The 14,050-nt window shown below is 32.7% G+C and overlaps 1 protein-coding gene across 1 annotated transcript; it reads left to right on the plus strand.

Annotated features, from left to right (window-relative positions):
• Positions 1 to 11,268: 11,268 nt before the first annotated feature.
• Positions 11,269 to 13,456, plus strand: LOC108220961 (uncharacterized). Its single transcript, XM_017394859.2, has 3 exons — positions 11,269 to 11,676; positions 12,513 to 12,748; positions 13,244 to 13,456. Exons 1-3 carry the CDS (start codon positions 11,466 to 11,468, stop codon positions 13,454 to 13,456), a joined length of 660 nt encoding a protein of 219 aa, XP_017250348.2. The 5' UTR covers positions 11,269 to 11,465.
• Positions 13,457 to 14,050: the final 594 nt, after the last annotated feature.

Consider the following 14,050-nt stretch of genomic DNA (forward strand, 5'->3'; position numbering starts at 1 on the left):
TTTAATAAGTTTATAGTTAGACATCGGCTTAAAAACGATGAGTGCAAATGAAAGTAAATGGAGTTGGAGGGAACGAAATGTTCATGCATTATAGGCTTCGTAAAAAGACAATTGTAAATTCATGTGATCATGATATTTACAAAAGTCGTTATTCGTCGATGTCAATAAAAGCTAGCACCTGCTGAGCGGAATCGTGCAACAGGGAGGTTCAGTCACCACTTTGCAATACTATAAGGTTAATATAATAAAGATCCATAAATGAAGAATCAGATTATTATTAATAGACATTTGTCAAAAGATGGTAATTAATTTAAAATTCTACATAGACTTTACACTAGGGATTTTGAGAATAGTAAGACCTCATCAAATGACTCCCTTTAATAAGTTTGAGCTTCGCTTTTTAGGCATCTTCTTATGGTTCAAAAATCGTTAGTATCATGCCCTCCACCTCGTTTTACCAAGGAAAATGAACAATATCTTCTAGGCTAATATTATTTTAAATTATTTTGTTCGTGACATTAATTTTCCCTCGATTTTCGTTGTTCAAGTCTTTCTAAATCTATAATAAAATTTGTCATTTATGTTATTGAGTTGTTCCATATTTCTTGCAGCTCTTTTTGGTGTCTGCTATATTTTCATTATTATTGTTGTGGTGGTGGGTCTATCAATTTAATTAGATCTTTGTCATTAATATATATATATATTAGATTTTTGTCACCCCATGTCACTACAAGAAAAACCGGGTATTTTTGACCGGTTATTTTTGACCGCCTTATTTTTGACCGAACGCAGTCACATTTAAGGTCAAACTCGCATGTCACCAAGTCAAGGTTAAAATTGACCGATTAATTTTGACTGCTCACAATTTTGACCGAAAACGGTCAAAATTAGTTTTTGGTCAAATTTATCCGGTCAATTTTAAATGGCGGGCCCCGCAAAAAAAGGAGGGAAATTTCCCGCCAAAGCATGTTTCGATGACGTCATTAAATTTGACCGATCGCGGTCAAATTTGTGTGCGGTCAAAATTATTTTCTAGGCGGGAATTTTCCCGCACAAAATTTCAAAAAAAGTTAAATATATATTTGACTGGAGTCGGTCAAAAATATAAATTTGACCGGGTTCGGTCAATTTTACCCTTCCCATATTTGTTTCCCTTTCCTCATTTCCCTTTTTTTTCTCGTCTATTTACCCTTTTTCACCATTTCTTTTCTATTTTTCTCATCAAATCGTTGAGACCATCAAGTAAGTATCACATTCTATTTTTATTCTATTTTTTTTCCTTTGAAAATATAAATTCAATACCTAATTATGATAATTATATTGGTTAAATTGTGTTTCCTAAATTTGTTAAATTAATGTAGAGTATTGTTTGTGAAATTGGTATAAATGTTTGATGTTACTCATGTATGATGAAGTTAGTATAGATTTGTGTATTAGTATAAATTTTAGGTATGAGTTGATTAGAATTTTGTGATTTTATTTTATTTGCATTTATATTGAATTTTGTATATATTTTGTAGACGAACATTAACTTAAATCCATGAGATAATAGCAAACAAACAGATATTGTGGAAGTCTATATTTTTCTTTATACAAAGTAAATCATATAAAAATTAAAAACAACAAACATGTGCGGACAAAATAAATATTATAAAAGAATAACTAACAAACAAATATCACTAAAAGTTTTGGCATTGCCATTTTCATCTATTAATATCATTTCAAGACTATATTCTTCTCCCTTGTTTGGATTTGTCGACTCTCACATCCGACAAACTCTTACTCTCATAAGTCAATAATCTATGTCGATATTCAAAGTATCTAGCATAGTATAACTCATTTACAGGGGTTAATTTGAGAAAAGACTGACTTATCAAAAATATTTTCTGTTTTTGATATACACTTTTAACAAAAATATGGTCAACTTCTTGGAAGAGAAGTAAGCCATTTCTGATAACAAAATAATCAAAAAGAAGTTTCAAATTCTGATTTAATATTTATTAAAGTAGGTAGTTTTTAAATATATTGCAAAAGGTAGTTTTGAAACTTTCTTCCAATATATCTGAAACTAAAAAAAATAATTTTTCTTTTTGATATTTTTAAAATTAAAATCATAATTTAATTTTTATAATACCTACTTTTAGGTCATTTAGGTATAGTTTCTCTTGGTTTTCATTTATGTTTTTATTTTGATGTTATTGTCTATATATATTATTATATTTTGCTTACATAAAAACTTAACAAAAATGATAATATAATAATTGACAAATTAAAGTAATATTTTTTTGTCACATAATTAAAGTAGTATTTAATTTAGTTAGAAGTAAATATTTCTCACACGTATATTATTTATAATTTAAATTAGAAAAACTAAAACTAAATAAATAAATTAATATTTTTAAAGACAGCGGGATTAGATTAGACAGGCGAATGTTAAGAGGATAGAACTCCCCAAATTGAAATTTCCTATCTACAGACATTCCAGATAAACTCGTCGATCCCTCACCTCTCCTCGCAGTAGCGACCCCCATTTCCACATCTAACCTCACACTTCCGACCTCACAATATGATATCTCAGACAAACATCTCTCTCACCTCACTGTGGCGACCTCCATTTCCACATCTCACTTCACAACATAATATCTCAAATTAGGGTTTGGTATGCTCGATTTGGGGATTTTGCTCGGTTGTCAACATCACAACTCCATCACAACATATGGCATCAGCAATTAGGGTTTTGATGTTCTCAATTTAGAGATTTAGGGCACTTCTCAACATCACTTCTCGATTGAGATTTTGATTCTCAGTTCAACTTCTCAGTTCTTCACTTCTTAATCAGGGCATCTCAACATATAGGGCATCTCATAGGTTAATGACTACCTCAACTTCTCCTCCTACCCAAAGCGTAGGTCCCACCGAAGGTCTGCAAGCGATTCGAGCGCATTTTTTGAGCAGGTGAGTGTGGACCACGAAGAAGAATGCAAAATGGGACCCTTGGCACCAGGCTCCAGGTGAGCAGCTCAACTTAGTTTCTTATTGTTTGAGTATATTAGTCTAGGCATAATTTCTTTATTATTTCAGAATATTGGATTTAGGTATATTAGTCTGGGCCTTTTCATTGATGTTGCAGCACTAGTATTGCATATATATACATTAATAATTTTTCTTGCATTTTGCGTTACATATGATGGTGGTATTAATTTTTGATGTCGCTGCTCACACTTGCCTAAATTGAGTTCCATATGCTCAGATTAGATGGTCATGGTATGCTTGATGTTGTCTAGACATACCTGTCAAGGCTTAAGTGAAGAATTTGCGAGTTATGTATGTTTTTTCGTTTTTATGAGATAAATTTTATGAGATAAATTCATGGGAACATATATTTTTTATAGGAAATTTAGGCTAGAACAAGTCTTTCGTTTTTCATACTATTGTTTTTTTCGTGTTCGAAGAAGTCCCTGCTAAGTTATGCAGTATGTGTGAAGGGGACATTTAATGAGGTTAAATAGGATAGTACTATATTCATTCATTATGTGGTAGAATCTATTGTTAACCGGCTCAGTTTTCGTGCAAGGCGAAATAGCAAATAAGGTCGTTTCTATGGCTTTTAGCTTTTGTTGTGGGGAGAATAATTAATCAAATGAGTTTCTATCAAAAAGATTTTAGGTAGTAATTTTACCGATTATCATAAACACGGTAAGGCTAGAATGCAATTTACTCCTATTGCGGTAAATCTGCTGTTGAATGCAGAACACCCTTGATGCAATTTTTTTCCTAAGATGCTATCTTCAACAAGGATGGAAAGAGGGAAAATAAGAAGACGATTATAAGGGAAAAGCTTTTGGAGACCTGGATGTACCACAAACAGCTTGAAATAGAAGTGATAAGAGTTATGATGTTGCAGTGGGGTAAAAATTCCGTGCCATCACTTAATCTAGAAGCAGGGAATGAGTCCATCGATATGCCTCGGAATGGTATATATAAATTATCGAATAAACCTCAGAATGGTATATATATTTTATGATAGGGAATTAAGGTATACATCATATTCATCGTTAAAGATAGTAATCAACTTTAATTTTTCTCATCTTCGAGCGTTAGCACTTGAGCTGCCCGAAGGTACATTGACATGCACACTACTAGCTGATACATTTGGTATGGGCCATGCAGGCTCAGTAGCTGCTCGTGGATTAGGTTCGGTAAGAAATATAGGGAAATTGAGTCTCTCTTCGGGACGTATCAACTCTCTACCTCTCTTATCATATGCAAGAGCTGCCTCAAGCTCTGTGTCATTGGTACCAATGTATGCATTATCTCCTCCATGTGAACATTGCGCATACCACTTGCCTTTACCTTTTTTTTTCATACACACCTTTCTATAATTTCTCTGGTTTTTTCGACCTGTATCTTAAGGGATCAAACTCCTTCCTGCTCCGAGAAATTAATAAGAGTTATATGATTTATTTGTTTGTCTGATGCACATTCTCATCTTGGATAAAAAAACAATGCCATAAGTATAAGAAATCTTGAATCTATTTTCAAAACTGCCATTCCCACACATCCAATGCTTGGATTTTCCGTTGGGGGAATAGCAGTTGTGATAATCGATTCAAGATTTCTTATACTTATGAAATTATATTTTTCATCCGAGATGGAATGTGCTTGTGATAAACTCATAAATATTATAAATTTTATTAGTTTCTCGTACCAGGAAGGAGTTTGATCCTTTAGGATACAGGTCGAAAAAACCACACAAATTATACAAAAGTGTGTATGAAAAAATGGTAAAGGCAAGTCCTATGCGGAACTTTCACATGGAGGAGATAATGCATACATTGGTACCTATGACACAGAGCTTGAGGCAGCTATTGCATATCATAAGAGAGGTAGAGAGTTGAAATATCCTGAAGAAAGACTCGGTTTCCCTAAACTTCTTAGTGAACGTAATCCACCCGCAGCTACTCATGAGCCTGCATTGCCCATAGCAAATGCATCGGCTAGTAGTGTGCATGTCAATATACCTTCGGGCAGCTTAAGTGCTTACGCCCGAAGAGGTGGAAAAAAGAAAGCAGATTATTATCACTTGTTATACAATGAGCAGGATATAGAAAGAAGTACTGAAAGGATGAAGAATATGGTCTGGTCATTTATGTAATATTGTTTGTGATCTTGGTATCTATCTTACAAAGCCGTACGTACAGGAAATGATATATATGGAGACTTTTCTTTTTTGTGTTTCCTGAAATAGCAGTAATGGTCCTAATGGGGATTACGAAGCTAGTAGCAAACAAGGCATCAGATTCAGTCGATGAGATATCTCAGGGTAGTAAGATCTCATGATCAATTGACTCTCTTGTTACACTTTTGAGTTTTGTATTTTTGTCATTTAGGCTAATTTTTTGAGGAAATATAGTAGTTTTGTTACTACACCTTTATTCCCCCTCCTATTTTATGGTTCTAGTCTTGCTAAATCTGTGAAAAGTTAGTCTCTGTGATGTTATGTTGTTCCACATTTCGTGGTTCTCGTTATATTTTTCTTGATTTGTATTAATTTCTCCCTCTTGACACTATTTTCCTTTATAATAAAATTTTGTGTGCCTAACACTCTAACTCTAAATAGATTTTTTTATTTTGCTAAATAACTCTATATAGATTTTTGTCACCCATATATTTTTATTTATGTCATTCTATGTGTAATCTAGATTAATATCATCAGATGGGTTTATGGTAACATATATTTTTGAAAGGAAATTTAAGATAAAACTACTATTGTTTTTTTCCTTTCCTGCTAGTTCTTGATTTCTTTCTTTTTGCCAAAAGTTTGCTGTTAAGTTATGCACTATCCATGAAGGGGGAAGTTGATGTAGTACTGCATTCTTTCACTCTTTAATAAATTTAGAGTTAACTGCCTCAGTTTTGGTGTAAGGTAAGATAGCAATGATGTTCTTTTTATGGGTTCTACGCGAGATTTAGACCAGCTAGACAGTCGGTTTAGGAGATGTCGGGTTAAAAACGATGAGTACAAATGAAAGTAAAGCGAGCTAGAGGGAACTGAGATGTTCATGTAAAAGGACAATTGTAACTTCATGTGGTCGTGATATTTACAAAAGTCGTCACTCGGTGATGTCAATAAAAGCTAATACCTGTTGAGCGGACGGACATTCAGTCAGAACTTTGCAATACTTTAAGGTTAATATAATAAAGATCCATAAATGAAGAATGAGACTTTTAGTAATAGAAATTGGTCAAAAGATGGTAATTAATTTAAATTCTACTTATACTTTACACTAGGGATTTTGAGAATAGTAAGACCTAATCAAATGACTCCCTTTAAAAAGTTTGAGCTTTGCTTTTTAAGTATCTTCTTATTGTTAAAAAAACATTAGCATCATGCCCTCGACCTCATTTTACAAAGGAAAATGAACAGTGTCTTCTAGGCTAATATTTTTTAAAATTATTTTGTGCATGTACATTAATTTTCCCTCGCTTTTCATAGTGCAAGTCTTTCTAAATCCATAGTAAAATTTGTCATCCCATGTTTAATACTGATAAAATTTATCAGATAATTTCATGGCAACATAGATTTTTTACCGGAAATTTTAGGCTAGAACAAGTCTTTCGTTTTTCCTACTATTGTTTTTTTCGTGTTCGAATAAGTCCTTGCTAAGCTATGCAGTATGTATGAAGGGGGCATTTAATGAGGATAAATAGGATAGAACTATATTCATTCATTATGTGGAAGAATCTATTGTTAACCGGCTGAGTTTTCGTGCAAGGCTAAATAGCAAATGAGGTCGTTTCTATGGCTTTTAGCTTTAGTTGTGCGGAGAATAATTAATCAAATAAGTTTCTATGAAAAAGATTTTAGGTTATAAGTTTACTCATTATCATAAACACTGTAAGGCTAGAATGCAATGTACTCCTATGCGCGGTAAATCTGTTGTTAATAGCAGTTGTGATAATCGATTCAAGATTTCTTGTATTAATGAAATTATATTTTTCATCAGAACTGGAATGTGCTTGTGATAAACTCATAAATATTGTAATCTTTTATTAGTTTCTCGTACCAGGAAGGAGTTTGATTCTTTAGGATACGGGTTGAAAAAACAACACAAATTATACAAAAGTGTGTATGAAGAAAAAGGAAAGGCAAGTTGTATGCGGAACTTTCACATGGAGGAGATAATGCATACATTGGTACCTATGACACAGCTTGAGGCAGCTCTTGCATATGATAAGAGAGGTAGAGAGTTGAAATCTCCTGAAGAAAGACTCGGTTTCCCTACATTTTTTAGTGAACGTAATCCACCCGCAGCTACTGAGCAAATGCATCGTCTAGTAGTGTGCATGTTAATGTACCTTCGGGCAGCTTAAGTAGTTAAGTGCTAACGCCCGAAGAGGTGGAAAAAGAAAGCTGATTATTATCTCTTGTTATACAATGAGCAAGACATAGGAAGAAGTATTGAAAGGTATGTTTTTAAACTTCGAGGCCGCATCGGAACTTCCACCCATACTTCGAGTGCTAAAAGGTCATTAAGCCTAGTATAAATGTTGACTTAGCCTTTTACAGGCTTTTACCAATATATTGACCCCGTATCTCATCATAAATTTTATGTTGCGGAAGTTTTTTTATGATATAGTGTAATATGTATGCAATGAATACAATACAAAGCGAGACTAAGGAAATATCATAATGTGTATGCAATGAACACGACATAAAGTGACAAATAAAAAGTATCTTAATAATTGGGATATTTAAAAGACATATACACTTTCATATCGGTTTTTAGCCACACATATATATCGAGCATTCTCGGATGTACACCAAATTTAGTCCAAGCAGATGTAGACCTCGAAACCATCGGATAAAAAGTCAATTAGATATATACATGTATTTCAACATAAGCTTGTGTTACAATATAAGCTTCGTCTTACGACAATTGCTTATATGATTATAATAACTATTAGCGCCTTCAAGAAAATTTATCAATTATATAAAATATTTAAAAAGTATTTTACATAATATTGCTCGGTTCAATAGTAAAAATTTGACAACAAAACTGCGAAAATTTTCTAATGCATGTCATCAAACTAAAATTTATATAAAATTAAATAAAATAAAGGCTTTTTTTTATACATAACCACATTTAAAAGAACTTTTGCAAAAATACTATCACTTTTTAAAATAAATTCCAAAAATACTGTATTCCTGAAAGTATTTGCAAAAAAATGCAACCATATCTGCAAGCAACCAGAAATGCAACTTTGGGGAAAAATATTTGAAAATTATATTTATTTGCATAATAAGTTGCAACTGGTTTCAAAAGATATAAAAACACCTCTGCTGGACCAATTCTAATATCGACATTGCAACCTAAAAAGCAACTAAAACAACTGAAAGAACAAACTAGAATCAACTCAAAACAACCAACTAAAATAAACATTGCAACCTAAAGATAAGGATAAAGAAATGGTTGAATTAGTATAATGGTTATTAATACAAAACAACACACACAACTACACATACACATACATCTCTCTTTCCACCAAACTCCTTTGCCGCCGCCCGGCAAGTCTAGTCGCAAGTCTTGCAAGGCGGCCTTAAACCTCTCCGGCGGCTCCATGGACAACGACAAAGTTGACAATTACAATAACTACAGGTCTTTCTTCAAGACTCCCAAGCAAACTGAGAAGACCGAGATGGTCCCCGCTGTCGAAATTTTTTACCACCTAATTCTAAATCAGCGACGATTGTGGCCGGGTCGTGGAAGACGTTCATCCGGCGATTCAATCAGCGCAAGAGCGAATTCCTAATAAAATGCTAGTCATATTTTTTAAAGACCCAAATTATAGATTATATCTGTATTGTGATTTTGAAAATTTAATCACCAAAATGCATTAGTCCTCCACGCTGCAATTAAATAATAACAATTCACACAATTAATAATATGAACATTTAAGAATTTATATTTCGGGTACAATTCATTAGTATTGGAAAAAATGAATTGAAAATTTGTTATGTGCAAAATTTTTTTACTTGTATAGTAAAAAAAAAGTATGTATTAGATGATTCTATTTAATTAAGCACTCAATTACCAAATCTATAATTAAATCAAGGCATCTTTTCAACTTAACCATATAACTAATTGTGTTGGAGAACAAAAATAAAGTCAATTTTCGTGAAACTAATTCTATTGAATTTTTAGCCATTTTAAACAATTAATTTTTATATATCTACATAATCCATTATATATATACACTAAATAGTTAGCTATATTTTTCTTATTAGTATTTGTCATGATATGATTTTAAATTATTGTCGATTGAAAATAATTAATTTTATTCAAATTATATATTATTTTAATTAGTAGGAAATAATACTTATTCTAAAGATTATAGATATTAATGTTATTAATGAGTTACTAATTTTTTTAGTAATATAATAATTTTAAACCGCACTCCCAAAATGATTATAAATTAATTTTATGAAAATATTTTTGGATATTGAATGCAACTCAAAATTTTTATATAGCATAACCATGATTTAATTATAATTTAGCTAATAATATCTAATTTGCTAAATCTTTTTTCGTCAATAGATATTCAAACATATACACTATCTTACCACACAGTGTATAAGGTATTCCTAGATTTTTTATATCGATTAATAAAATCTAATCAATACCCCAACTCTTTTTAATCTTATTAAATATTCTAAAAGTGGAATACAACTATATTTTTTATTTTTTGTCTTTACTAAATATCCTTTTAAAATCAAAACAGTTCTTTTTTCCCAATACAGTTCTTTTTTCCTAGTAGTGTATAAATGTACACAGTTGGCCTTGTGTTACAGATATACTTTTCTGTGTGTGTTTCTTGAACCGGATGTAATGGAGATTACTAAGCTAGTAGCAAACAATCCATCACATTCAATCGATCAGATTTCTCAGAGTAGTAAGATCTCATCAAATGACTCTCTTGTTAAAGTTTTCATTTTTGTGTTTTTGGCATCTTTTGATGATTAGATATGCATTCATATCTAATATCGAACCATGGAAAAGAACAATGTCTTCTAGGCTAATTTTTTGAGGAAATATAGTTGTTTTGTTAATACACGTCTTCCCCCCCCCCTATTTTATCGAGTCTTTCTAAATCTATGATAAAGTTGGTCTCTATGATGTTATGTTGTTCCATGTTTTTTGGTCTAGTTATATTTTTCGGGATTTGCGTTAATTTCTCCCTTGGCTCACTATTTTGTTTTAAAATAAAAATTTGTGTGCCTAATACTCTAACTCCAAATAGATTTATGTCACCAACATAATTTGATTTTCTGTCACTCTATGTTTAATCTAGATTAATATTATTAGATGGGTTTATGGTAACATATATTTTTGAAAGGAAATTGAAGGTAAAACTATTATTGATTCTTGCTATTTTTTGTTTTGTTTCTTTTTCTGAAAAGTCCCCTGCTAGTTCCCTGCTAAGTTATGCACTATCTATGAAGTTGCAGTTGATGTAGTATTGCATTCTTTCATTCTTTAATAAATCTATAGTTAACGGCCTCGGTTTTGGTGTAAGGCTAGATAGCAATGAGGTCTTTTTTCGGGGTTTTACCCCAGATTTAGACCAGCAAGACAGGCAGGGTTTAGGAGAGGTCAGGTTAAAAACGATTAGTACAAATGAAAGTAAAAGGAGTTAGAGGGAACTGAAATGTACATGTATTATTTGACTGAAATTCTACGTAGACTTTACACTAGGGATTTTAAGACTAATAAGACCTCATCAAATTACTCCCTTTAATAAGTTTGTGCTTTGTTTTTTAAGTATCTTCTGATGGTTAAAAAATCATTAGTATCATATGCCCTCGACCTCATTTTACACCGAAAATGAACAGTATCTTCTAGGCTAATAATTTTAAAGATTATTTTGCTCATGTACATTAATTTTCCCTCGCTTTTCATATATTGTGCAAGTCTTGCTAAATCCATAATAAAATTTGTCATTTATGTTGTTGAGTTTAATTAGATCACTTTAATTAGATCTTTGTCATTAAGATATATTAGTTTTTTGTCACTCCATGTTAAATCCTAATATATTTTCTCAGTTTTTGAAGGAAATATTAGGGTAGAAATAGTCTTTCGTTTTTCCTGCTATTGCTTGTTTTCGTTTTCGAAGAAGTTCCCTGCTGAGTTATGCAGTATGTATGAAGGGGACATTACTGCATTATTTCATTTTGTACGTGGTAGAATCTATTGTTAACAGGCTCAGTTTTCGTGCAAGGCTAAATAGAATATGAGGTCTTTTCTCTGGCTTATAGGTTTAGTTGTGCTGAGAATAATTAATCATATGAGTTTCTATCTCAAGATTTGAGGTTGTAATTTTACTGATTATCAGAAACACTGTAAGGCTAGTATGCAATGTACTCCTTTTCCGGGAAATCTGTTGTTTAATGTAGAACACCCTTGATGCATGTTTTTTCAGATGCTATCTTCAACAAGGATGGAATGAGGGAAACTGAGAAGACGATTATAAGGGAACAGCTTCTGGAGAGGTGGATGTCCCAGAAACAGCTTGAAGTAGAAGTGATAAAGGATATGAAGTTGCAGTGGAGTAAAAACGCAATGCCGTCAGATAATCTAGAAGCAGGGAATGAGTCCATCGATAAGCCTCCGAATGGTATATATATTTTATCGAATTAGTCTCTTATGAAAAGGTTTTTTGTTCTTCCTTGTTTATTTATCTCTTTCTTGTGTTTGTCTGCCTTATTTAATTGATGGTGAAGTTAGTTTATTCTGTTCCTCTTAATCTAGAACTTCCTTTTCAGGTGAGCCTGGTATTTGTTAAAAACTTGATCTTATTTACCATTTCAGTTACTCCATAACTATTTTTGATTTATATGGAAGAAGTAAATATAACCTTCATAAATAGGAGAAATTGCTTCATCTTATAAATAAAAAAATAAAAAATTGGTGAAAAGTTAAAGCAGCATATGGCTCCTCTTGTTTTGGTATTACTTCTTTAGAAAATTCTCTTTTCTGTTAAAATTGATCATCAAAAGGGTGTCTTTTCTTCGTACAAACAGAGTAGTTTTTTCTCAGCGAAGAGTATCCTTATTGCTCTATGAAGAATATATAATTGCCCCATTACCCGGACCCTCCATTTTAGTTCATTCCCGTGTCCGGTGGACACGACATGGGTTTGGGTATGAGATATGAGGCGTTTCATCTTACTAAAATAGACGCTTCACCATGTAGCGTCGATATAAAATTTTAAGGTCTTTTTACAACTTTTTTATAGAAAGGAAGGTCCATGAAACACGTATTTCTATGTTATTCTATTGATTTTATGCTACAATTAACATATTCATACATAATTAAGTGTATGTGAGTTTTATGAATGTACAATAAATCATAAATCAATCGACCTAAAGTTTTTACTTGCGTTCATCCCTGTTTGTACATGCAGAAGTGCAGGTGTAATGTAATTTATTTTTTTTGGTTTCTTACGCTCAGGTAGAATCCTCAGCGAGCATCAAAGGAGGGAACTAGAGAAGAGGGTTATAGGTGAAGAGATTTTGAGTGACTGGTTGCACAGGAAACAACTGGAGGAGGAAATCATGACAGAGATGTTTGGGGTAGAAATGTTACAGAGGGTTAAGAATTCAATTGCATCAGAGAACCCAGAAGTAAAAAGTGACACATGCAATAAGTCTCCCACCGGTTTGCAGAAAATTATCAATATTCAAGATGTAAGAAATAAAACTTCATTCATTGTTTTGAGTTTTTATAGAAATCTGAGTTGTTAAATGTTCGTATAATATGATTTTTATCATCATGAAAATTAGAACAATGAATAAATTAAATCAATGAATAAATTAAATCAAGTTAGCATTGCAGTGATAGCAAGGATTATTGCAGTTTGAGTTATCAAATTTGCGTAATCTGGCCTCTTCTAAGGATTTTAGTTCTTTATGCTGGAAGATCATCAGTTAAAGTAAGAGTAGCTTTATCACCTATTCCTTGGCCTCCTTTGTGCCATGAGCTTTTGTCCTCTTTTATATCATTGAGTAAATTTCCATCATTTGAGTTTATGTCTAGAGTAAACTTAGAAGAGGCGCTGTCAATCGGTAATAAGTTTAAGAGAGGATTAATATTACCACAACTGCAAGTTCTACTACTCAGTTTAGCTTATCAAGGAATGACTATTGAAGGAGTTAATGTTAGTCAACTTCATTTAAATGCAGAAAGGTGAAGATTCTGGATTGGTGCCTCATCCAGATGGTCCAATGTCCTTAAATGGCCAGGAGCGGATTGACCAGAGCCCGGCTAATGAAAAAGAAGGTGGACTAACTGGCAGAATTCCTATCCATTGTCCCCCTAGAGCACCAAATACTACCAAACCTGGGATGTTCATCGGTTTAGGCAGGACTGCTACGACACCATCGGTATGTAATTAGTCATACTTGGTAATGCATCTAGAGAATATGATAGTAATCTGTGTAGTCACCGGTCATCTGGGCTACAGACTTGCACTAGGCTAATTTTATTGTCACTAGATTTTACTAATTCACTACTTCCCAACCTCATTCATATCAAAATAGTAATTATTGGCCTGACAGCTCCGAGTAAAAGTTGATAAATTTTCTATATGTCAATACTCAAAAATGTGTGTAATCTGGCCTCTTCTCATTAGTTTGTTTCTATATATTGTAAGTAAGATCATCATTTAGATTAAGATTAGTATTATCATCAAATCTCTTGGTCTTCTTGCCTTAAGATTTTGTCCTGTTTTATTTCTATGAGCAAAGTTTTATGGGGCTTCTTGAGTTCCTCGTCTGAGTTTATTTCCAGTAGCAACTCAGAAGAGTAGCTGTCATATATGAAGAGGCTTAATTTAGCACAACTGTAAGTTCAACTTTCCTGTTTTTTGTCAAGGAATGAAGGAGCTAACAGTAGACAACTTCATTGAATTGCAGAAAGGTGAAGGTTCTCCATTGGTGCCGTCTGCACAGGTTCCAGCATTCTTAAATGGCCAAAGCCCGGTTAATGAC

The sequence above is a fragment of the Daucus carota genome, chromosome 5 (genome assembly GCF_001625215.2).
Source record: "Daucus carota subsp. sativus chromosome 5, DH1 v3.0, whole genome shotgun sequence".
Classification (NCBI taxonomy): Eukaryota; Viridiplantae; Streptophyta; class Magnoliopsida; order Apiales; family Apiaceae; genus Daucus; species Daucus carota.

What these genes read in the sequence shown, in the direction of transcription:
- LOC108220961 (XM_017394859.2), top strand. Translation starts at nt 11,466, where the DNA reads ATGCATGTTTTTTCAGATGCTATCTTCAACAAGGATGGAATGAGGGAA. An exon ending in CATCGATAAGCCTCCGAATG is followed by an intron (nt 11,677 to 12,512) that starts GTATATATATTT and finishes TCTTACGCTCAG; the next exon opens with GTAGAATCCTCAGCGAGCAT. An exon ending in AAATTATCAATATTCAAGAT is followed by an intron (nt 12,749 to 13,243) that starts GTAAGAAATAAA and finishes ATTTAAATGCAG; the next exon opens with AAAGGTGAAGATTCTGGATT.